At 48.2% G+C, this 22,606-nt stretch overlaps 1 protein-coding gene and 1 long non-coding RNA gene across 2 annotated transcripts in view; one reads left to right on the top strand and one right to left on the bottom strand.

Moving 5' to 3' along the window:
• LOC139275800 (uncharacterized) overlaps positions 1-22,606 on the top strand; it is a 172,392-nt gene that overhangs the window by 134,893 nt on the left and 14,893 nt on the right. The window lies entirely within an intron of this gene.
• Positions 1-22,606, bottom strand: part of colec12 (collectin sub-family member 12) — a 416,325-nt gene that overhangs the window by 134,468 nt on the left and 259,251 nt on the right. The window contains exon 3 of the mRNA XM_070892992.1: positions 20,111-20,233. Within this exon, the coding sequence (XP_070749093.1) occupies positions 20,111-20,233 (123 nt within the window). The remainder of the gene's footprint in view (positions 1-20,110; positions 20,234-22,606) is intronic.

Consider the following 22,606-nt stretch of genomic DNA (forward strand, 5'->3'; position numbering starts at 1 on the left):
AAAAGGACACTTAAGACCAGACTCTCGCTGGTTCACCCCAACCTGCATGATCAGGTAGAGAGCAGGCGGTAGCAACAAAATGTAAATGATGGTCGCGCCACTGTGTCACGGGAAATTGATCTGAATGACCCTGTGTATGTGCTAAACTATAGACATGGTCCCAAGTGGATCGCGGGCACGGTGATAGCTAAAGAAGGGAATAGGGTGTTTGTCGTCAAACTGGACAATGGACAAATTTGTAGAAAGCACCTGGACCAAACGAGGCTGTGGTTCACAGACTGCCCTGAACAACCCACAGCAGACACCACCTTTTTCGAGCCCACAACACACACCCAAAGGATCAGCGACACCACGCCGGACCAGGAAATCGAACCCATCACATCCAACAGTCCAGCAAGGCCAGGCTCACCCAGCAGCCCTGCAGGGCCAACAACACGCCAGCCCAGCGAGGGCACAGTCAACACACCAGAACAGACATTTGTACCGAGGCGGTCCACCAGGGAAAGAAAGGCTCCCGACCGTCTCACCTTGTAAATAGTTTTCACTTTGACTTTGGGTGGGAGTAATGTGTGTATCTGTAAAGCATGCACTTCCATGTTCCGCCACCAGGGAGCTCATCCCCTGAAGTCAAACCCAGTAGAAAGTTAACAAAATAGTTGAGGAATCCCAGGAATGAACGCAGCTCCATCACATTCTGTGGTCTGGGTGCATTCTTGATGGCCTCCGTCTTGGAGTCCGTGGGTCTGATGCCGTCCGCCGCAATCCAAAAATTCAACCTCTGGCACCAGGAAAACACACTTGGAGCATTTCAGCCTGAGTCCCACTCTGTCCAGTCGCTTTAGAACCTCTTCCAGGTTGTACAAGTGTTCGGTGGTGTTGCGACTAGGATGTCGTCCTGAAATACCATGGTGTGCAGAACCAATTTCAGCAGACTCTCCATGTTCCTCTGGAAGATGGCTGCAGCCGAGCAAATCCCATAGGGCATCTGTGGTACATGAACAGTCCTTTGTGCGTGTTGATGCACGTCAATTTTTTCAAAGGTTCAGCCAGCTCCTGTGTCATGGAAGCAGAGGTTAAATCCAGCTTGATGAACGAGTTCCCCCCTGCTAGCGTTGCGAACAGGTCATCCGCTTTGGGTAGTGGGTACTGGTCCTGTAACGAGACTCGGTTGATCGTTACCTTGTAGTCCCCGCAGATTCTGACCGTCCCATCGCTTTTCAACACTGGAACAATTGGACTGGCCCACTCGTTGAACTTGACTGGCGATAGATTCTCTCTCGTTGAAATCTGTCCAGCTCGATCTCGACTTTCGCATCAGATATGGAACCGCTCGGGCTTTGTGATTAACGGGCCGTGCATCAGAGACTAGATGGATCTGCACTTTGTGAAGTTGCCGATGCCTGGCTCAAATAACGACGGGAATTTGTTTAGCACTTGGGTGCATGAGGCATCAGCCACTGAAGACAGTGCTTTGATGTTGTCCCAGTTCCATCGGCTCTTTCCTAGCCAGCTTCTGCCAAGCAGCATTGGACCATCACCTGGTACAATCCATAGTGATAAATCATGCATCATCGTATGATACCTTCACTGCCGCACTGCCAATGACTGGTATGAACTGGTGTAAGTGCGCAGCTTTGTGTAAATCGAGCTTAGTTTTGGCCTTGTGCCTTGTTGCCCCACAGTTTCTCAAAAGCTTTCTGGCTCATAATTGACTGATTCGCCTCCATGTCCAATTCCATGGAAACCGGAATGCCGTTTAATTTGACTTTCAACATTATCGAAGGGCTTTTGGTGGTGAAGGTGTGTACCCCATACACTTCCTCTTCGGCCTCGGGTTGAGTTGCCTCTCTTACTCGTTCAACATGATCCACGCTGGATCGGTAATCTTCTGCCGACTCTGCCACATGGTGAGCCACAATACGTTTGCACATTTGCTGGAGGTGCCCCATTGTTCCACAGCCCTTGCACACGTAGTGCTTGAATCGACATTGATGAGCTCTATGATTACCCCCGCAGTGCCAACATGGTGTTAATGGATTCGCATTCACGTCTCACAGCAGACTCTGAGTCATCCTAGGTCTGGCCTCTGCAGGCATGTAGGCCCTGCCATATACAGTTCTGCCTGCTGATGGCATTATTTTATGCACAGTACTTGCCGGTGAGCTTTGATGCTGCAAAGATATTTGTTTAGTGTTGTCGTTCATGGACATAAAAGCCTGGGCTATCGTGATGGCCTTGCTCAGATCTAGGGATTTGGCAGATAGCAGTTTGCGAAGAATGATCTCGTGGCCGATTCCAAGCACGAAAAAGTCCCGCAACATTTCCCCCCAAAATCCAAAAAATTTGCATGGTCCCGCAAGGCGTCTTAGGTTGGCGACATAGCTCGCCACATTCTGGCCCTCGGAGCGATGGTGCGTGTAAAAGCGATACCTGGCCATTAAGATGCTCTCCTTCGGCTTGAGGTGTTCCCGAAATAGCGTGCACAGCTCTGCATATGTGTTGTCTGTTGGTTTCATCGGTGCTAGCAGATTTTTGACGAGGCCATATATCGTGGACCCACAAACGGTGAGGAGAATCGCCCTGCGCTTGACCGCGGTATCTTCCGTATCCGGCTCGTTGGCCAAGACACTCAAGGAAGGTTTCCCAATCATCACCCTCATCAAATCTCTCAAGAATACCAATGGCAGCCATAACTGTGTGAAAGTTTGTGATCTGTTACTCATCGCCAATTGTTGCGTTGAGAATAACTCCACAAGACTGTGTACTGTAAGGTCAAATTGTTGTGACCTTGGTCTCTTTAATGTAACTCCAGAGTGAGGAAGCAGCATGGTAGACTGCCTTTTATACCTACTTGCCCGGGGTGTGCAGGTGACCCTTGGGTCTCCCACAGGTGCGCCCCTCGGTGGAAAGTCTTACACACTAGTAAAGTTTACATACATAAAACTTCCCTGTGTGTTTCTCTCTCCCTCCCCTGTGTGTATTTCTCTCTCCCTCCCCTGTGTGTGTTTCTCTCTCCCTCGCCCAGTTGCTCTCTTGGGACTCACGGAATTTCCAAATGATTTTCGTTGGCCCCGATGCGTCATCCTCATACTTAACAACGGAGCGGCATTCCCGAATAGCAGAAAGACCAATCAGGCTCAGACACGCGTTTGGTTGCATGTCACGACAGCCAGGGTACTGCACTTGTATGACCCACGCAAACAGGGACTGTTTCTCCCGAAACGTGAGCAGCAGCGCTCAGGAGACCAATCGCTCATTCTGGTAGACTCCCGCCTAAAGCGGGAGGGTTGAGAACCCTGGGTGGGATATGTATTTAAACTCACACATGGTACATTTTCCTTTTAGATTGCACAATGGGTGCTTGTAAGGCACAGTGCACTTGAGGTGCACTGCACCTGTGAAGAACCAACTGCCCATGTTTTCCTCCCCCAGGCTATTTGCAAGGCCGAGAGGAGGGAGAGGGCGGGGGAGGGGGTGGGGGGGGGCGGGGTACCAGACCAGGCCTACCCCTGGCTGGGCATTGCACCGCAGATTCAGAGAGGAGATGAGACCAACTGCAAGTCTCTCAGGAAAAGCTACTCTGCAGTTCCCAACATCAGAAGGTTACCAGTTCCCTCCATGCAGCTGCAGGCTGTCTTTCCTCAGGTGTTTAGAGGGGAGGGGAGTCATTATGCTAATCTCACACATTTCCTATTGTTTGGCTGAGGAATAATAATGAGACGGGGGAAAAGGGGTGGGGGGTGGTCTGGCAGTGCCTGCCTAGCTATATTCTTGTCTGCAGTTAGTACACAGCTCAGAGAGACCACAAAAATGAATATTGCGGGGAATAACTTGGATAAATAGAATACATGACCTCATTAAAAAATAATGTCATGGAGTCCCCAATGTACATGAGCAATATTTTTACATAAAGAAAAGACTTAAATTTATCTTGTGCCTTTCACGACCACCGGACATCTCAAAGCGCTTTACAGCCAGTGAAGTACTTTTGAAGTGTAGTCCCTGTTGTAATGTGGGAAACGCAGCAGCCAACTCCCACAAACAGCAATGTGATAATGACCAGATAATCTGTTTGTTTGTTATGTTGAGGGATAAATATTGGCCAGGACACCGGGCCCTTGCTCTTTTATGAAATAGTGCCATGGTATCTTTTATGTCCATCTGAGAGGGCAGACGGGGCCTCAGTTTAACAACTCATCTGAAAGATGGCACCTCTGTCAGTGCAGCACTACACTGGAGTGTCAGCCTAGATTTTTTAAGTGCTCAATTCCTGGAATGGGACTTGAACCCACAATCTTCTGACTCAGAGTGTGCTACCCACTGAGCCACTGTTGACACTGACATAAGCTATTATGTTGAGATAACTTGAAATATGGAAAATAATCCACATAATCAACGAGCAACCAAGATATGGGGTTGTATTTTGGGTTTTTTGGATTTCAGGGAGTTAATCACGGTGGGACGTTAAAGTTAGCACCTGAAAATAGTTTGCACCTCCGTCTGCAAGTTTTGGTGAAAATGTAAGTTGGAGGAGGGTTGGCATTAAGTTAGGCATTACACAACGGACTTTGTGCGCCCGAGCCGAAACTTGCGGCGGTAAAGAAGTTTCATTGTTGATTAGTGCCTTGCAACATAACGTTGTATATTGTATGGTTTTATTTTGGTGGGGGGTGTTTTTGAGACTTTGTTGCAGTAAAATTTATGTCTCATCATTTGCCATTGGCGTCTTGTGCATCATTCCAACGTTCACCGGAGATATGCCTTTACGGAGGCACATAGTGTGTCCAGTATTAGCTCCATCCCTTAGTTTCCTTCATTTAAGAGAGCCAGTCCATTATGAGCTGGTGACATGCAAGTGTTGGTCCGGCAGCATCTACAAGCTGCCTCCCCCGTGGATGGGATGGCTATCCAATGGGGTCCTCGCCAGGCTCGTCTTCATCGTCCTCCTCCTCCTGAGGTGGGCATGCAATCCCCACTGGCAATGCCTGGCCCCTCATGATGGCCAAGCTGTGCAACATGCAGCACACCACAATGAATTCGGATACCTGTTGAGGGGAGTATTGAAGGTTGCCTCCAGAGCAGTGCAGGTATGGGTCTGCCTGTAGGAGATGGCATATCTTTGTCAGCACTTCCGTTTTGAAGGGCAGCCTTCTCAAAAACAGCTCCTTAGAGAGGTGGAGGTCTGAGCGTTGGTGCCTGTAAACCAGAGGGGGGTAAGCCCCTCCTCCCCGGACATCTTCGGCCTTTCATCATCTGTGGGCCGACATTGCCGAGAGGTCTTCCTCTAGCTTGACACCACCTGGCAATAGCATGGAACATGATACGCTGGCGAACTAATAATGCCCTCATTAAATTCTCTCACTGAAGTTGTACGGGCACTGTAGTGGCAGATAAAAGTGAAGTTTACAAGTTGGAGCTTCACATAGCACAGCACAACTGTTGCAGTCAATATGACCTGCGATATAGGATCCTCATCCCTCCATTTAAAAATGCTGCCAATACCGCCTGCCGCACCCTGGTACCGCCTGATTTTTTCAGCCGTTTTCTGGGGCAGGCGTTAAGTGAAGCGTTAAGGCCGAATGTTCTATCCGGGACGCTAGTGCAGCATTGCATGATGATTGATGTCATCATTACGCTAAAAATGGAGGGTGGGGCGTTAAGTTTTTGTGCCGGCGCAAACCAATAGCCGAATCTTCAGGTCTGGTGGTAAATCCTGGACGCCCGGCATAACGCCCAAAAACAGCATTTAACGTCCCGCTGGGCGCTAACCGAGGCGCAAATGAGCCAAAAATCCAGCCCGAAGAATCAATTCCCATAGTGCAGGTCATCATCAATTTTAAAAAGGGGAAAAGCAAAGTAGAATTAACTTCGGAAGTAGTGATAACATGATACCAGTATACAGTAAAGCAAGCGCTCTACTCGGAACTCGTCCACGGCAAACGAGCCAAAGGCAGGCAGAGGAAACGTTACAAGGACACCCTCAAAGTTTCCCTGATAAAGTGCGACATCCCCACTGACACCTCAGAGTCCTTGGCCATAGACTGTCCTAAGTGGAGGAAGTGTATTCGGGAGGGCGCTGAGCTCCTCGAGTATTGTCGCCGAGAGCATGCGGAAATCAAGCGCAGGCAGCGGAAGGAGTGTGCGGCAAACCAGGCTCCCTTCCCATCCTTTCCTTCAACGATTATCTGTCCCACCTGTGACAGAGACTGTGGTTCTTGTATTGGACTGTACAGCCACCTAAGAACTCATGCTAAGAGTGGAAGCAAGTCTTCCTCGATTCCGAGGGACTGCCTATGATGATGATACTGGTCTTAACTGTTAATGGGTTGACCCACAGACAAATAGTAAGAAGTATTCAAATAAGTGTTTGTTACGTTGCAAAACCAATACATATCCCTAAAAGCAAAGGCTTCTCTTATGTAGTTAAACAACCATGAGTTAAGACACAGTGTCAAGCTAAACGAAAAGACTTTGCAACTGTAAGGAAAAGTAGAAATTCAGCAGACTGGGAGAGCTCTAAAAATAAACAAAGGGATAAAAAAAATGTAATAAGAGGTTCAAAAAAGTAATGTGAAAAAACTTGCAAGGTATATCAAAGCTAACAGCAAACATTTTACTAAAAATATTGAGAAAGAGAGTTAAAAATTCAATTGCCCCCCAAAACGGGTACAATCATACCCATTCAAAATAATGCAGGCAGCACACAACTTTGTTCTGCCTGGTAACTAGATTGATTGTGGTGTGTACGCTCAGCATGGAGCCCTGGGTCGTGCGGGGCTAGCACCAATTAAAGCTAACCACTTATTAAAGCCAGCCTGCTCCTCTTAAAGAGGAGGTGCAGTTTGACAAGAGCAAGTGCTGGAAGTCATTCCAGAATTGAGTTTGACCTGGGAAAGACACACGGATGGCACAACATGCCAGAGAGCGGACTGCAAGGTTATCCGACATAGCACTGGAGGCCTTAGTGCAGGTGGACAGGAGAGAGGTCCTGTATCCGAAGGGGAGCAGGAGGTCTTTCAGACAGACACTGCGAAGGCAGTGGGAGCAGATAGCTGTGGACAGCATTGTTGCCCTGAGGACCTGGATGACATGCCGAAAGAAGTTCACTGACCTAACATGAGCGGCCAAAATCAGTGAATGCATCTTCAAATTCATATCCCCCCCAACTGCACCACTAGCCTCACATACTGCTCAATGTACCACACCCCCATCACTCACCTACCAACAATCTTTATGAATCATGACTCATACCTCACATTTATATGCTCTACCTCACCCTCACACATTTAGTACTGCTGCAAACCTCACACCCATATCTCATAGCTTGCACACACTGCCAGCTATTCAACCATGACAGCCACATCAGCCAAACACATTGCATCACACTCACTGACATACTTCCCTCTCTCTTGCATGACAAGGTGGCATACAACTGCAGGCAGCAGCAGCTAACCAGAGGGGAACAGATGGAAGAAATGGTGCTAGCCATTATTGGAGCGGCTGTGACTGAGGCTGGGGCTAAACCCATTGTCGGTGGTGGTATGCTCATACCTAATCCGTCTTCTCACATCTCACATGCCCCTCATCCCACAATCTCTTCTGATTTACAAACTGCACATGGTTAAGCAGCCACCTCTTGCTTTCCTCCTCTCCCCTCACCACAACTCTACCCTTGTGCCTTTCTCCTGTCAGATAGCCAGGAACTCCAACCTGGGTAGACAGTGGTGGAGGAGCAGGAACTACAAGAGGAAGAAGGCAGTAATGCTGAAGATAAAGTTCCATTACTCAATTTCGCACTCGCACCACCAGTTTCGATACTGACACTGCGCGCCATTTAGAGGATAGCATAGATGCGGGATCTGTACGTGGTGAGTCACCGGGCATGAGTGGCCTGCAGCCAGGGCAGGGGGAAACAGTAGTGCAGGTGCCAGCTCACCGGAGGGCGAGGTCGCACATGAGTTCTGGTTCAGAGGACTCAGATGAGGATTTCGATTGTGCCCAAAGCAACACGTTACACTGCAGGTTTTGCGCTGCCCTAATGTAAATCAGCAGCAGCACCAAAATACCGGTGCTACCTGTGCTCTTTTTGCAGACGGCCATCAACTTCAGCCTGCGGTGACACTGGCAGGTTTCCGGCCTACTCAAGTTTCTAGGCCATGGTCTTTTATTATTCATTGCAATGCTCCACTCGCGCGCGATACCTGGTACAAGACAGGACATCTACGCAGATGGAGCGCTTGGTAAATTGTGAATGAACAGATCTGCTCTGGATACAGTCATGTGCTGTTCCAATTAGTCCTGCTAAATGCAAATCTGCCTGACTCTCATTACACTGAGATTGAACGAATTGATGCTGCACCCAGTGTAGTGCTGAAAATACAAATGGGCCACAATAAAGGTTAAGCTTTAACTTTTGCAAAACTTGTTAAAAACTGATGCTTTATAGAACGTTACTAATTTAATCACATTGCTACTTGTTGCGTGTTTGGAATCTCATTAGGTTGATAAATTTCTTGTTGAAAGCTTTATTACTTATATAGTCCTTAATTGAATTTTTGAAACACTGGGGCTGAAATTAAGTGCAGCCAGAAAGCTGGTGATGTTGAGGCCTGGTTTCCCCGATTAGTGCCGCAAAGTTTGCGGCAGCCATTGGACCCAAATTCAGCTTTTTGACCACAAAAAAATGTTCCAGTCTTATTAGCCCTTCAAACCTGAAAGTTTGCTGCCTTAATTGTGATGTTATTCCCACGGGAAATTCACCCTTAGGTGATGTGGCAGTTGCCATTGCAGCACAGGCACGAGGGAGCGAGCGTATCGGTGCTGCTTTGAAGAGGATGGCTGCGGCTCTGCAAGAATCGACGGAGTGTGTAAGTGCTGTCATATCTGGCGGCTTTCAGACTGTGGCTGCTCACATGCTTTCGCGGCTGGGTCCACCACGGGCCACGGGGGATCTTCCGATGTGGTGCCACAGCACCGACCTGAGCTCCCTCAGATTGGTGGTGGTGGTATTGTGCTGCCTCTGGTGATTTATTCAGCCTCCTTGGGCCAGGATACGGATGATGTGCTCCCTCCGGCTCACCGCATTCCTGGCCCCAGACCTATCACTGAGCCAATGCCTCCACGCATGGCCTCACCTGAGTCAAGTCAGACTGAACCCTCCCAGGAGGGTGTTGACCAGTCTCCAACCGGCCCTTCCAGACCCAAAGCTGCTCAAGGGTGTCCAAGAAGGATATCTGCAGCTTCCACACAAGGAACACAGCAGCCTTCTCAGACCCATGAGGCAGCCACAGGGGAGACACTGAGGTGAAGTTGCAGGTTCGGCACGTGTAAGATCATCATAGGCAGTCCCTCGAAATCGAGGAAGACTTGCTTCCACTCTAAAAGTGAGTTCTCAGGTGGCTGAACAGTCCAATGTGGGACTACAGTCTCTGTCACAAGTGGGGCAGACAGTGTTTGATGGAAATGCTGGGTGGGGAGCTTGCGTTGCTGCATGCTCCTTCCGCTGTCTGCACTTGATTTCTGCATGCTCTCGGCGACGAGACTCAAGGTGCTCAGCGCCCTCCCGGATGCTCTTCCTCCACTTTGGGCGGTCTTGGGCCAGGGATTCCTAGGTGCCGGTGGAGATGCAGCACTTCATCAAGGAGGCTTTAAGAGTGTTTTTGAAGCGTTTCCTCTGCCCACCTGGGGCTTGCTTGCCATGTCGAGGCTCCGAGAAGAGCGCTTGCTTTGGGAGTCTCATGTCAGACATGTGGACAATGTGGCCCGCTCAGTGGAGCTGATCGAGCGTGGTCAGTGCTTTGATGCTGGGATGTTGGCCTGAACGAGAACACTGACGTTAGTGCATTTGTCGTCCCAATGGATTTGCAGGATCTTGCGGATGCAGCGTTGGTGGTACTTCTCCAGTGCTTTGAGGTGTCTACTGCAAATAGTCCACATCTCTGAGCCATATAGGAGGGTGGGTGTTATGTATGGAGAAAGAGTCAGACTGAACACTGTGAGCTCAAAGTAAAGTGTGACCTTAGTCTTTTATTGCAGGTCTCCAGATTGCCTCTCCAACCTGTGAGGCTTCCTTAAATACCTGTGCTCCCTTGGGACTCCAGGGGATGAGCCCTCTGGTGGTTGTATAGAGTAAATGCAAGTTTACATATATAATAACACTGCCCCCCTCCAAAGTCAATAGTGTAACTATTTACAATGTGAGTCGATCTGGGGTCCTTCATGCTCTGGTTGATCGACTCGGTGTGAAAGCTGGTATTGTTGAATCATTTGTTGGGCCCTCACTGGGCTGCTTTGCAGCTGGCCTTACTGGGCTGAGTGGTGTGTTGGGCCCTGCTGGGCTGCTGTGGATGATGGGTTCTGCTTCGTGGTCAATCATGGTGCCGGTTGCCACTGGTGTGTATGGGGGGATCAAAAATGGTAGGGTCCAAGGTGGGTTGCTCAGGATAGTCCATGAATCTGAGTTTGATTTGGTCCAAGTGTTTCTGGTGAATGAGTCCATTTGAAAGTTTGACCCGAAACACCCTGCTCCCCTCTTTGGCCACGACAGTGCCGGGAAGCCACTTGGGACCTTGTCCATAATTCAACACAAATACAGGGTCATTGATTTCAATCTCACGTTACACATTTGCGCTATCATAGTATGTACTTTGTTGAAGCCGTCTGCTCTCTACCTGTTCATGCAGATCAGTGTGAACTAACGAGAGCCTTGTCTTAAGTGCTCTTTTCATGAGCAGTTCAGCAGGTGGGATCTCAGTGAGCGAGTGGGGTCTCGTGCGGTAGCTAAGTAGGACTCGGGATAGGCGCGTCTGCAGTGAGCCTTCAGTTACCTTCTTCAGGCCTTGCTTGATAGTTTGCACTGCTATCTCTGCCTGACCATTGGACACTGGTTTAAATGGGGCAGATGTGACATGTTTGATACCGTCACTGGTTAAACATGGCCCGTTGTCGCTCACCAGGACATCGGGTAGGCCGTGTGTGGCAAACATGGCCCGCAGGCTTTCAATCCACTTGGAGTACGCATCTACAACCACAAGAAACATTTTACCCATGAACGGGCCTGCATCGTCGACGTGTACCCTAGACCATAGTTTGGAGGGCCAAGACCATAAACTTAGCAGCGCCTCCCTGGGTACATTGCTTAACTGCGAGCATGTATTACATCTGTGAATGCAGGACTCTAAGTCCGCATCAATACCGGGCCACCACACGTGGGATCTGGCTATCGCTTTCATCATTACAATGCCTGGGTGGGTACTGTGGAGGTCATTGATGAAGGTGTCTCTGCCCTACTTGGGAACCACTACACGATTGCCCCACAGAAGGCAGACTGCCTGTATAGACATTTCATCTTTGCGCCACTGGAATGGCTTTATCTCTTCCTGCATTTCCACTGGGACACTGGACCAGCTCCCGTGAAGCACACAGTTTTTGATGAGGGATAATAAGGGGTCCTGTCTCGTCCAGGTTTTGATCTGCCGGGCAGTGACGGGTGATTGCTCACTCTCAAATGTTCCATGACCATGGCTAAATCTGCGGGCTGCGCAATTTCCACCCCCGTGGTGGGCAATGGCAGCCTACTGAGAGCATCAGCGCAGTTTTCTGTGCCTGGCCTGTGGCGGATGGCGTAGTTGTATGCGGACAACGTGAGCGCCTAATCTGGATGCGGGCCGATGCGTTGGTATTTATCCCTTTACTGTCGGAAAACAGGAATATGAGTGGCTTATGGTCAGTTTCCAATTCGAATTTTAGCTCAAACAGGTATTGATGCATTTTCTTTACCCCATAGACACACGCTAACGCTTCTTTCTCAATCATGCTGTCAGCTCTCTCAGCCTTCGACAGACTCCTGGATGCATAAGCAACCAGTTGCAGTTTCCCAAAATCATTAGCTTGTTGCAATACACACCTGACGCCATATGACGATGCAAGACATGCTAGTATCAAACATTTACATTGATCATACAACACAAGCAATTTGTTTGAGCATAACAATTTTCTCACTTTTACAAAGGCATTTTCTTGGCTTTTGCCCCAAACCCATTCATCCCCTTTTCATAGTAAGACATGCAGTGGTTCTAACAGTGTGCTGAGACCCGGTAAGAAGTTACCAAAGTAGTTCAGGAGTCCCAGAAATGACCACAGCTCCGTCACGTTCTGTGGCCTCGGTGCGTTCTCGATTGTCTTCGTCTTCGCATTAGTGGAGCCTGATGCCGTCCGCCGCTTTCCTCCTTTCAAAGAACTCCACTTCAGGCACAGAAAAATACACTTTTAGCGTTTTAACCTGAGCCCCACGCGGTTGAGTCGACTAAGAACCTCCTCCAGGTTCTGCAGATACTCGGCTGTGTTCCGACCTGTGACCAAGATATCATCCTGGAAGACCACGGTGTGTGGAACCACCCTCAGTAAGCTTTCCATGTTTCTCTGGAATATCGCCCTCACTGATCGAATTACAAATGGGCATTGGTTATAAATAAAAAGACCTTTCTACGTGTTGATGCAGGTGAGGCCCTTCGATGATTCCTCCAGTTCCTACGTCATGTAGGCTGAAGTCAGATCCAGCTTCATGAACGTCTTTCCTCCTGCCAGCGTTGCAAAGAGGTCGTCGGTCTTTGGTAGTGGGTATTGGTTCTGCATGGAGAAATGATTGATAGTTACTTTGTAATCACCACAGATTCTGACGGTGCCATCTCCCTTGAGGACAGGAACGATCGGGCTGGCCCACTCGTTGAACTCGATCGGTGAAATGATGCCCTCTCATTGCAGCGGGTCTAGCTCGATCTCTACCCTTTCTCTCATCATATAAGGTACTGCTCTCGCCTTGTGATGGATGGGTCATGCCCTCGGAATTAGGTGGATCTGCACTTTTGCTCCTTGGAATTTCCCAATGCCTGGTTCAAACAGCGAAGGGAACTTGTTTAAGACCTGGGCACATGAAGTGTCGTCAGCGGGCAATAGCGCTGGTATGTCATCCCAGTTCCAGCGTATCTTTCCCAGCCAGCTCCTGCTGAGCAACTTGGGACCATCACCCGGTACCACCCAGAATGGTAGCTTGTGCACTGCTCCATCATAAGAGACGTTTACAGTAACACTACCAATTACGGCAATCAGTTCTTTCGTGTAAGTTCTGAGTTTCATATGAATTGGAGTTAAGACTCGCCTTGAGGCCTTGTTGCACCACAGTCTTTCGAAAGTCTTTTTGCCCATGATGGACTGGCTCGCACCAGTGTCCAGTTCCACTGACACCGGGAGTCCATTTAGTTCAACATTCAACATTATCGGGGACAATTCGTGGTAAATGTGTGCACCCCATGTACCTCTGCCTCCTCGGTCTGAGGCTCTGGTTCGTCGTGATCCTCCGTGGATCTGTCCTCCTCTCAACATGGTGGTTTGCAGGTTTAACAGGATTAGCAGCTCGCCTGCACATACATTGGAGGTGTCCCATTGTTCCACAGCTCTTGCAAACATACCCTTGGAATCGGCATGAATAGAAACGATGTTCACCCCTGCAGCACCAACAAGGTGTTAATGGCCTTGCATTCATCACCCTTGATGGTGGACTCTGAGACATCTGCGGACGTGCAGCTGCAGGTATGTGTGACCTGCCCTGTACGTTGCGATTCGAAAACAACATCACTTTGTTCACAGTATTTGTAGCAGCACTTGTGTGCTGAGAGATTTGCTTTGTATTGTCACTGGTGGCAATGAACGCCTGGGCTATCGCTATGGCCTTACTCAAGGTTGGGGTCTGTACAGTCAAAAGTTTGCGAAGCATGGTTTCGTGGCCAGTGGCAAGTACGAAAAAGTCTCTGAGCATGTGCTCCAAATGTCCTTCAAATCGCAATATCCTGCTCGGCGACATAACTTGCCACTTCCTGGCCTTCAGACTTTTTTTAGGTGTAGAACCGGTACCTCGCCATCAGAACGCTTTCCTTTGGGTTCAAATGCTCTCGGACCAGTGTGCACAAATCGTGGTACAATTTCTCCGTGGGTTTCGCTGGAGTGAGCAGATTCTTCATGAGGCCATACCTTGGTGCCCCACAGAAGGTGAGGAGGATCGCCCTTCGTTTGGCAGTGTTCTCTTCCCCATCTAGCTCGTTGGCCATGAAGTTTCCCAATTATCTCCCTCCGAGAAGTTCTCCAGGATGCCCACTGTTCTCTGCATCTTTGGGTTTGCTATCTGTATCTCGTCGTCAGTTGTTATGTATGGAGAAAGAGTCAGACTGAACACTGTAACCTCAAAGTAAAGTGTGACCTTAGTCTTTTATTGCAGGTCTCCCGAGTGCCTCTCCAACCTGTGAGGACTCCTTAAATACCTCTGCTCCCAAGGGATAATGGGATCCTTTGCGACTCCAGGGGATGAGCCCTCTGGTGGCTGTACAGAGTAAATACAAGTTTACATATATAACAGTGGATATCACTACTGCCCTGAAGACCATAAACTTGGTGCCAGATTGGAGGTCCTGGTCTTCAAAAACTCTGTTCCTAAGGCGACCAAAGACTGCGCTGGCACACTGAAGACGGTGTTGGACGGTGTCATCGATGTCTGCCCTTGCTGACAGTAGCTCCCGAGGCATGGAAAATGGTCCACGTTGTCCAAGGCCTCACCATGGATTTTGATAACCAGGGGGCAGTGCTGTGTGGCAGGGTCAGGTTGGTAGAGGACCTTTGTTACGGATGTTTTGTGTACGGCCTATGCTTTTGTACGCCTCGGTGAAGGTGTTGACGATGGCTTGGAGTTTTGGCCTCCGAGTGTGCACAGACGCAAGTGTCGTCTGCATACTGTAGTTCGATGACAGAGGATGGGATGACCTTGGATCTGGCCAGGAGGCGGTGGAGGTGGAGCAGATTCCCATTTGTTACCGCTCGGAATGCTGAGCTGGGGCGACGTTTCCAGTCTGAGCCCCTGGATTGAGATTTCAGTTTTCTCTCTATGAATCTCGGAATCTCTATTTCTCCCTCTCTCTCTAGTTTTTTTTCCCTCTTTTCTCTTTCTCTATTCCTATTTCTCTACTTCCCTTTCTCCCAATCAAATTTTCTCATTCTGTTTCTCATTCCCTTTCCCCACTTCTATCTCTTTCTCCTTTCTCTTTTGCTCCCTTCCCTCTCCCTCCTGTCTCACCCTCTCCCTCTCTTGCTTCCTCTCTCTCTCACCCTGTCTCTCTCACCCTCTCTCCTTTCCTCTCCCTCTCTCTCTCTCCCTCCCTCTCTCCCTCCCTCTGTCTCGCTCTCACCCCCTCTCTTTCCCTCTCCCTCTCTCTCTCCCTCCCTCTCCCTATATCTCTCTCCCCTTGAGTGCAGATTCTGTGCTGAACATCCTCAGTTTTGGATCTTACCTTCTGGTCTCTCTCCGCTCATCTGGCTCCGAGATCTCTGCCTCTGCACGTCAGCTAAAGGCCAGCTTTTTCATGCTGAAAATGGGTCCGGGGATGGAGCGGCAGCGGTATGCTCTTTTAGTGCGTCACTACTGCCGCAAGCCCCACACTGCCACAAGAGTCAGCAGTGGCTGTCACCGCTGCAAGACCTCCCGGGCTGAATCTATGTCGGGGCGGCCAGTTGAGTCCAAAGCGACAGCCATTCGATTTTGCCGAATGGCCGTCGCAAACAGGCAGTAACGGTCCTTTCTGGGACCGTGAATTTCAGAGCCCCTGTACTTGTAATTCAAGTCTCAGCATACTGTCGTGCTTCGTACATCAACTGCAACTTTGACACCCTCCACTGAGCGAAAGTTCAAAGCAGCAATTTTGGCATTGTGAATGAGAATCTCTTTTGTGTTTTCACTTCATTTTCTTTTTAATTAAGGGAGTATCCCCACCATCCTGGTTAGTCTATGAATTCTCCCAAATTTTAAATTAACAGGACAGCTGTGAATTATAAATGATAAATAAACCAGAATACATCAGGAAATACATGCAAGTGACATTGGTGGCATTGTGAGCAATTTATTTTTCAAACAACACGTGTTGTCTCTTTCGCAGTGTACTCTATTTATATACTTTTTGTTTCAGCTTTCTGGAAACATGTTTTTCTAAGAGAATGTTATGTATTAATGCTTGGGGGTCACCAGACACCAGAGGGCACCGCGGTCGGAGGTCATCGGGCTGTACGCATATGGCATGTGTGCTTGGTCACTTATATATAAGCTGGGTGTCTTTGTCACACAGGCATTCTTGGGCTGGAATAAAGATGGATCAGGTTGCACCTGAGTGAGTTTACAGTAACCAGACTCTTGAGTCATTACAATTGACGACAAGGTATTTTAAGAACCTTCGCATGCACAATGGGCACTGTTGGAATTCTGGAAAGATTCATGGAGGGCGAGGATTGGGCGGATTTTGTCGACCGCCTGGATCAGTATTTTGTGGCCAACGGCATGGAGGCAGAGGCCTACGCAGTTAAGCGCAGGGCAGTCCTCCTCACCTTTTGTTGTCCGAAAATTTACGGCCTCATGAAGACTCTTCTCTTGCCTGTACGTCCGGAGGAAAAAGGGTACGAGGAATTGTGTACGTTGGTGGGTAACCAGCTGAAGCCAAAAGAGGGGATCATCATATCACGCAACCGTTTCTACACGCATGTTCATGCTGAGGGCCAGGACGTGTCAGGATTTGTCGCCGACCTGTGATGTATTGCTGAGCCGTGTAAGTTCGGGAACATGCTGGAAGACATGGTGCGTGATGTCTTCGTGATAGGCATCAACCATGATGCGATCCTCAGGAAGCGGTTGGCTGCAGAGATGCTGGATTTGAAAAAGGTCATCGCGACTGCCCAGGCATGCATGACGACGGATGATAATTTGAGGCATATATCATCGACGAGTTGAAGTTCCACGGCAAGCACTGTAAACAAGATGGCATCGTTTTCGGGCAGAGCTGCTTACGCGAAACCTGCCACTGCTCAGAGCCCGGCAACTGGTTCAAATCAGATTTCACCTGTTGGCGTTGTGGGGGCAATCATCGGCCTCATCAGTGTCGGTTTAGATAATACTTATGCAATGGATGTTCGAAAGTGTGGCATCTTCACAGGATGTGTCCACAACGGAGCATGCGTGGTGCGGCTCACCACGTGATTGATGAGGACCAGTTCAGTGATGGCCCGGATACGCAACCCGAGGAGGAAGTGAATGGGCTGTATTCGTTCCTGAGCAAGAGCCAGCCGATAGTCATTAATGTGAAGCTGAATAGCGTGCCTGTATCAATGGAGCTAGACACGGGTGCGAGCCAGTTGATAATAAGCCAAAGGACATTCGACAAGCTGTTGGACACTAAGGCTGTGAAACCGAAGCTGAGTCCAGTCAATGCCAGGTTGCGTACTTACACTACGGAACTCATACCGGTGCTCGGCAGTGCAGCAATCGAGGTATCATATGACGGTGTTGTTCACGAGCTACCATTATGGATCATCCCAGGTAATGGTCCAATGCTGTTCGGCAGGAATTGGCTCGAGAAAATCAAGCTGAACTGGAATGATGTCAAGATGTTGTCCTCGGTGGATGATACTTCGTGTGCTCAAGTATTGAAAAAGTTTCCTTCTTTGTTTGAACCAGGCAGTGGTAATTTTATGGGAGCCAAGGATCAGATTCACCTGGACTCCAATGCAAGACCTGTCCATCACAAAGCTCAGTCTGTTCCGTACATGATGAGGGAGAAGGTTGAAATTGAGCTTGACAGACTCCATGGTAAAGGGATCATATCACCGGTCGAGTTTAACGAGTGGGCTAGTTCCATTGTTCCTGTGTTGAAGAGTAATGGCACTGTCAGGATTTGTGGAAACTACAAGGTTACAATTAACTGATTTTTGAAACAGATTCAGTATCCGTTACCGAGGACTGATGACCTGTTCGCCATACAGGCTGGTGGAAAGTCATTCATGAAACTGGATCTGACGTCGGCCTATATGATCCAGGAGCTTGTCGACACTTTGAAGAAACTCACCTGCATCAACACCCATAAAGGACTATTTGTCTACAAAAGGTGTCCTTTTGGGATTTGTTCAGTGTAGCCATATTTCAGAGGAATATGGAGAATTTACTGAAGTCCATTCCTAGAACTGTTGTGTTTCAAGATGATATTCTGGTCACAGGTCGCGACACTGCTGAACATCTGAACAATCTTGAATAAGTCCGACAGCATCTGGATAAAGTGGGACTCAGGCTGAAACGCTCGAAGTGTGTATTCATGGCACCTGAAGTCGAATTCATCAGGAGGAAGATTGCTGCTGATGGCATCAGGCCTACTGATTCGAAAACCGATGCTATCAAAAATGTACCCAGGCCTTAGAATGTGATGGAGCTGCGTTCGTTCCTTAGGCTACTCAACTACTTTGGTAATTTCTTACCCAGTTTAAGCACTTTACTAGAGCCACTGCATGTGTTACTAAGAAAAAGCGATAACGGGGTCTGGGGTGCGATAGAGCCTTTGAGAAAGCTAAAAGTCTGCTATGTTCAAACAAGTTGCTTGTTCATTATGATCAATGTAAGCATCTTGTATTGGCCTGTGATGCTTCATCATATGGGGTTGGCTGCATACTCCAACAAGCAAATGAATCGGGCAAGCTACAACCTGTTGCGTATGCTTCGAGAAGTCTATCTAAAGCGGAAACAGCTTACAGTATGGTAGAGAAAGAAGCTTTGGCCTATGTGTATGGGGTAAAAAAAAATGCACCAGTACCTGTTTGGTCTTTGTTTTGAACTAGAAACGTATCACAAGCCACTCATTTCATTGTTTGCGGAAAACAAAGGTATTAATACCAATGCATCGTCCCGCATTCAAAGGTGGGTGCTGACATTGTCTGCCTATGATTACGTCATCCGTCACAGACCTGGTACTGAGAATTGTGCCGTTGCACTGAGCCATCTGCCCATACCCACAACTGAGATCAACCTGCAGATCTACTGTTAGTAATGGATGCTTTTGAGAATGAAAGAACTCCTGTCACCGCTCAACAAGTTAGGATCTGGACCAGCCATGACCCTATTTTATCAGTTGTGAAATGGTGGTACTCAGTGGCGATTGGTCTGCCATACCTATGGAGATGCGTGAGGAGACCAAACCTTACAACCGTCGCAAGGATGAGCTGTCCATTCAATCAGACTGTTTACTGTGGGGTAATCGTGTAATCATGCCTAAGAAAGGTCAAGAAAAATTTGTACGTGAACTTCATAGCACTCATCCTGATATTGTCATGATGAAGTCCATTGCTAGGTCTCATGCATGGTGGCCTGGAATTGACTCTGATCTGAAATCATGCGTGCATCAGTGCAATACTTGCATGCAGCTAAGTAAAGTACCAGCGGAATCTTTGCTGAGTCTTCGGTCGTGGCACTGTTACAGTCAAGGCGTGTTTATTATCAAGCTCAAGAATGGGCAAACATGCAGGAAACACCTTGACCAGGTTAAACTGCGGTACACGGATGAACTGGAACGAGTGAGGAAGATGCAGTCAGTGATCAACCAACCATTGTTCACTCATCAGAGGACTCTGCTGACATTACTGACTCTGAATCTTCAGTCTCTGATGTGGTCATGACCACTCCCATCAGATCGGCTACTCAGCCCTCAGTCTCAACGGACTCAGAACGCTCGCCCAGAGCCAAAGCTGAACTGAGATGATCAACTCGTGAGAGGAAAGCCCCAGACCGTCTTAATTTGTAAAAAGACTGTAGTTAAGATTTTAAAAGGGGGATGTCGTTATGTATTAATGCTTGGGGGTCACCAGACACCAGAGGGCGCCGCGGTCGGAGGTTGTACGCCTGTGGCATGTGTGCTTGGTCACTTGTATATAAGCTGTGTGTCTTTGTCACGCAGGCATTCTTGGACTGGAATAAAGATGGATCAGGTTGCACCTGAGTGAGTTTACAGTAACCAGACTCTTGAGTCATTACAGAGAATAAAGCCAAAATAAATCTCTGATCCTTAAAGATGGAATCACTGTCAGGGGTTAGCTCTGTTTGTTATGCTAGGCTGTGACATCAAGCTCTTGTGATTTCAGAATCAGGATGTTGCAGCAGTAAACCACTGTCGGAACAATCCATTTGTATTGCTTAAAATGATAAATGTGTGAATTGAATTGCAGAATAATACAAGAAGGTGAAAGCATGGTGTTAAAGTTCTGTTACCTTTGTATCCAAGGATGGCTACCGTAATGGTCAACATGGCACACAGCACATAGAGCAGCAAAATAGCAAACTTCAGTGCCCAGTTGTTTCTACATCGATTACACTGAGGCCCTTCCTGGATTCCTGCAACAAAAATACAAGGTTTAACATTTTTGGCAGATATGATATTCATCTACATCTTCTATGATGCTTTGTATCATACATTTATGCAGCAAATGTTTTGGTAAATTAAAAAATGAAAAGATCAAGGGAATGTTTATTCATTACTCTTCACGCATCAGAATTACACAATGCCAGGAACAGCAGTGTTCAGAGATTAGTCCAAAATATCTTTTTATTCTGCCACTCCCGCGCCCCCCTCGGCCCCCGCTCCCACCCCCATTCTCACTTTCTTTCTTGATCTCACTGCTCTTTGGCACAGTTCCACAGGTATCTGCAGCCTCCAACACCTTATCCAAGTGACCAATTTTCAATTTTGATTTCAGATAATGAGTGCTAGCAGACTATTCAACTGTGGAGAGCACCACAGCTCAACCTGATGCAGCCTTCATCCAATGGCTCCAAATTTCCTTGGAGCTGGTGCCGCTCCACCACCAAAACCTCACTGGAAGTGTGGCAGAAACACTGTTTCAGGCCAAGATCTACACATCAATATTTTCTAACTGAGGTCATTGGATGATATCAAAGATGCAAACCCTAGCCAATTTTCCCCTCCCTAGCCCAGGAGCACTGAGCTCAACCTTAGCATCCGATTGCTCTCTGCTGAGATAAACCAGCTCAACAAAAGTTTGCAGTAGGAGTGCTCTTCTGAGTTTAGTGTATTCCTATGACTGCTGAGTGATGAAATTAGGCTGCATGTCTCTCTGCTCTGTGCTATTAGCATTCGTATTGAGGTAGGAATTGGGGTAAGACCATGTTATGTCGGGTCCTTGCCATTTTCTCCACCAGTCAGAATTTGTACAACCCAATATATCACGACTCCACACAAATGAGGGACATATGTCATATAACCTATTTTCTGCCATTTGCACCCAAAATCCCAGACATCCAGCATTGTTAAAGGCAATCGGGGCATTTCAAATGCTGGTTTCTACAGAGAAACTGGCCTCTGTAAAAAAAATCTGAGGTGGGTGCCTCAGTTGTGCTATAAATGGTGTGGGCAGCCACACAAAATATATAAATGCCCTGTTCCCAGAAACTGAGTCTGAGTTGTGGATGCAACTGATGGGCTTGCAGAAGTCCCGCACCGAGGCCTGTTATTGCGCATCTAACCAGTGCTGTACCCGAGTGCGAGTGCTTGATGCTGACAGTGGGTTATAGAGAAAGATGTTCCATTTCCCAACACTAGCATCCCTCACCATGAGGAGCACAAACACTTCAGTGGATGTCTCGTGGTGTTGCACGTGGGGAGTCAGACCAAGAGCACTTTTGCGTTAAGCAGGGTTAGAGGGCAGGAGGATAATTGGACCTAGCCGGAGAGGGGAGAGGAGGTAGGTGAGAGTGGGAGGGAAAAAGTGAGTGGAAAGAGGGCGGGCAGCGAGGGAGCAAGGAGGCTTTCAATTTTTATCAGTCCTGTCAATTTCTTTGGAAATCTCCCACGTCAATCTGTATATTTTTTATATACTTGTTTGGGGTTTTGTTCCACTTTTACATGATGGTTTCATTGTCCATTCTCCATAATTGGTAGGTAAGTATTTGTATCCAATCTTCAGCAATCCAAGGCCCAATTTTAACCCCACATGCATGACAAGAATGGGACAATAGGGAGTTAAAATCGTGGCAGCGTGCAACATGCCAGGTCCCTGCCAACCTTGCACCAAGGCCATTTTAGCAGGTGTATTTTGACTGGCCAGCCAGCAAGGCGGGGGTCTCATTGAGATTCAAAAGTTGGGGTTGGATGATGTCAATCAGACCCCGATGCTATTTTAAATTTGAGTTTTGTGGTTAGCGCCTGTTGCCGGCCTTACCAGGGAAATTCAGCGCCAAGGAGCAGCAGGCACAGAAAAGGTTCCGAGAAGGTAAGTGGAAGATGATTATTTTGTTTTGTTTCCTTGTGGCCTACGAGCAGCAGGAGTGCTCGACTGGGCCTCACAAGGAAACCTAGGTCATCCCCTGTTCTAGGCTTCCCCTTCCCTTGCGATCACATCCAGAACACACACACCCCCATCCCCGAACCCCCACCCCCCCCCCACCCTGCCCCATTCCCCTCTAGACTTACTTCGTCCGGGGACTGAGATTGGCCAATGTAATACTCACTTTTTGTTTTAGGTAGACAAAGCTAACTTGGATAGTTACAGGCCAGGGGGTTTAACATCTATGCTAAGGAACATTTTGGAATCATTGAATAAAGATGAAATTACTAAATAATTCTGAAAACCAAAGGAAGCAGCAAGGGGATATTGACAACACAGGAGCATGAGTATGCCATTCAGCCCCTCGACCCTGTTCCACCATTCAATTGGGCTTCAGGTGTGGTGCCAGAGGACTGGAGGACTG

Source organism: Pristiophorus japonicus, chromosome 1 (assembly GCF_044704955.1).
Source record: "Pristiophorus japonicus isolate sPriJap1 chromosome 1, sPriJap1.hap1, whole genome shotgun sequence".
Lineage (NCBI taxonomy): Eukaryota > Metazoa > Chordata > Chondrichthyes > Pristiophoridae > Pristiophorus > Pristiophorus japonicus.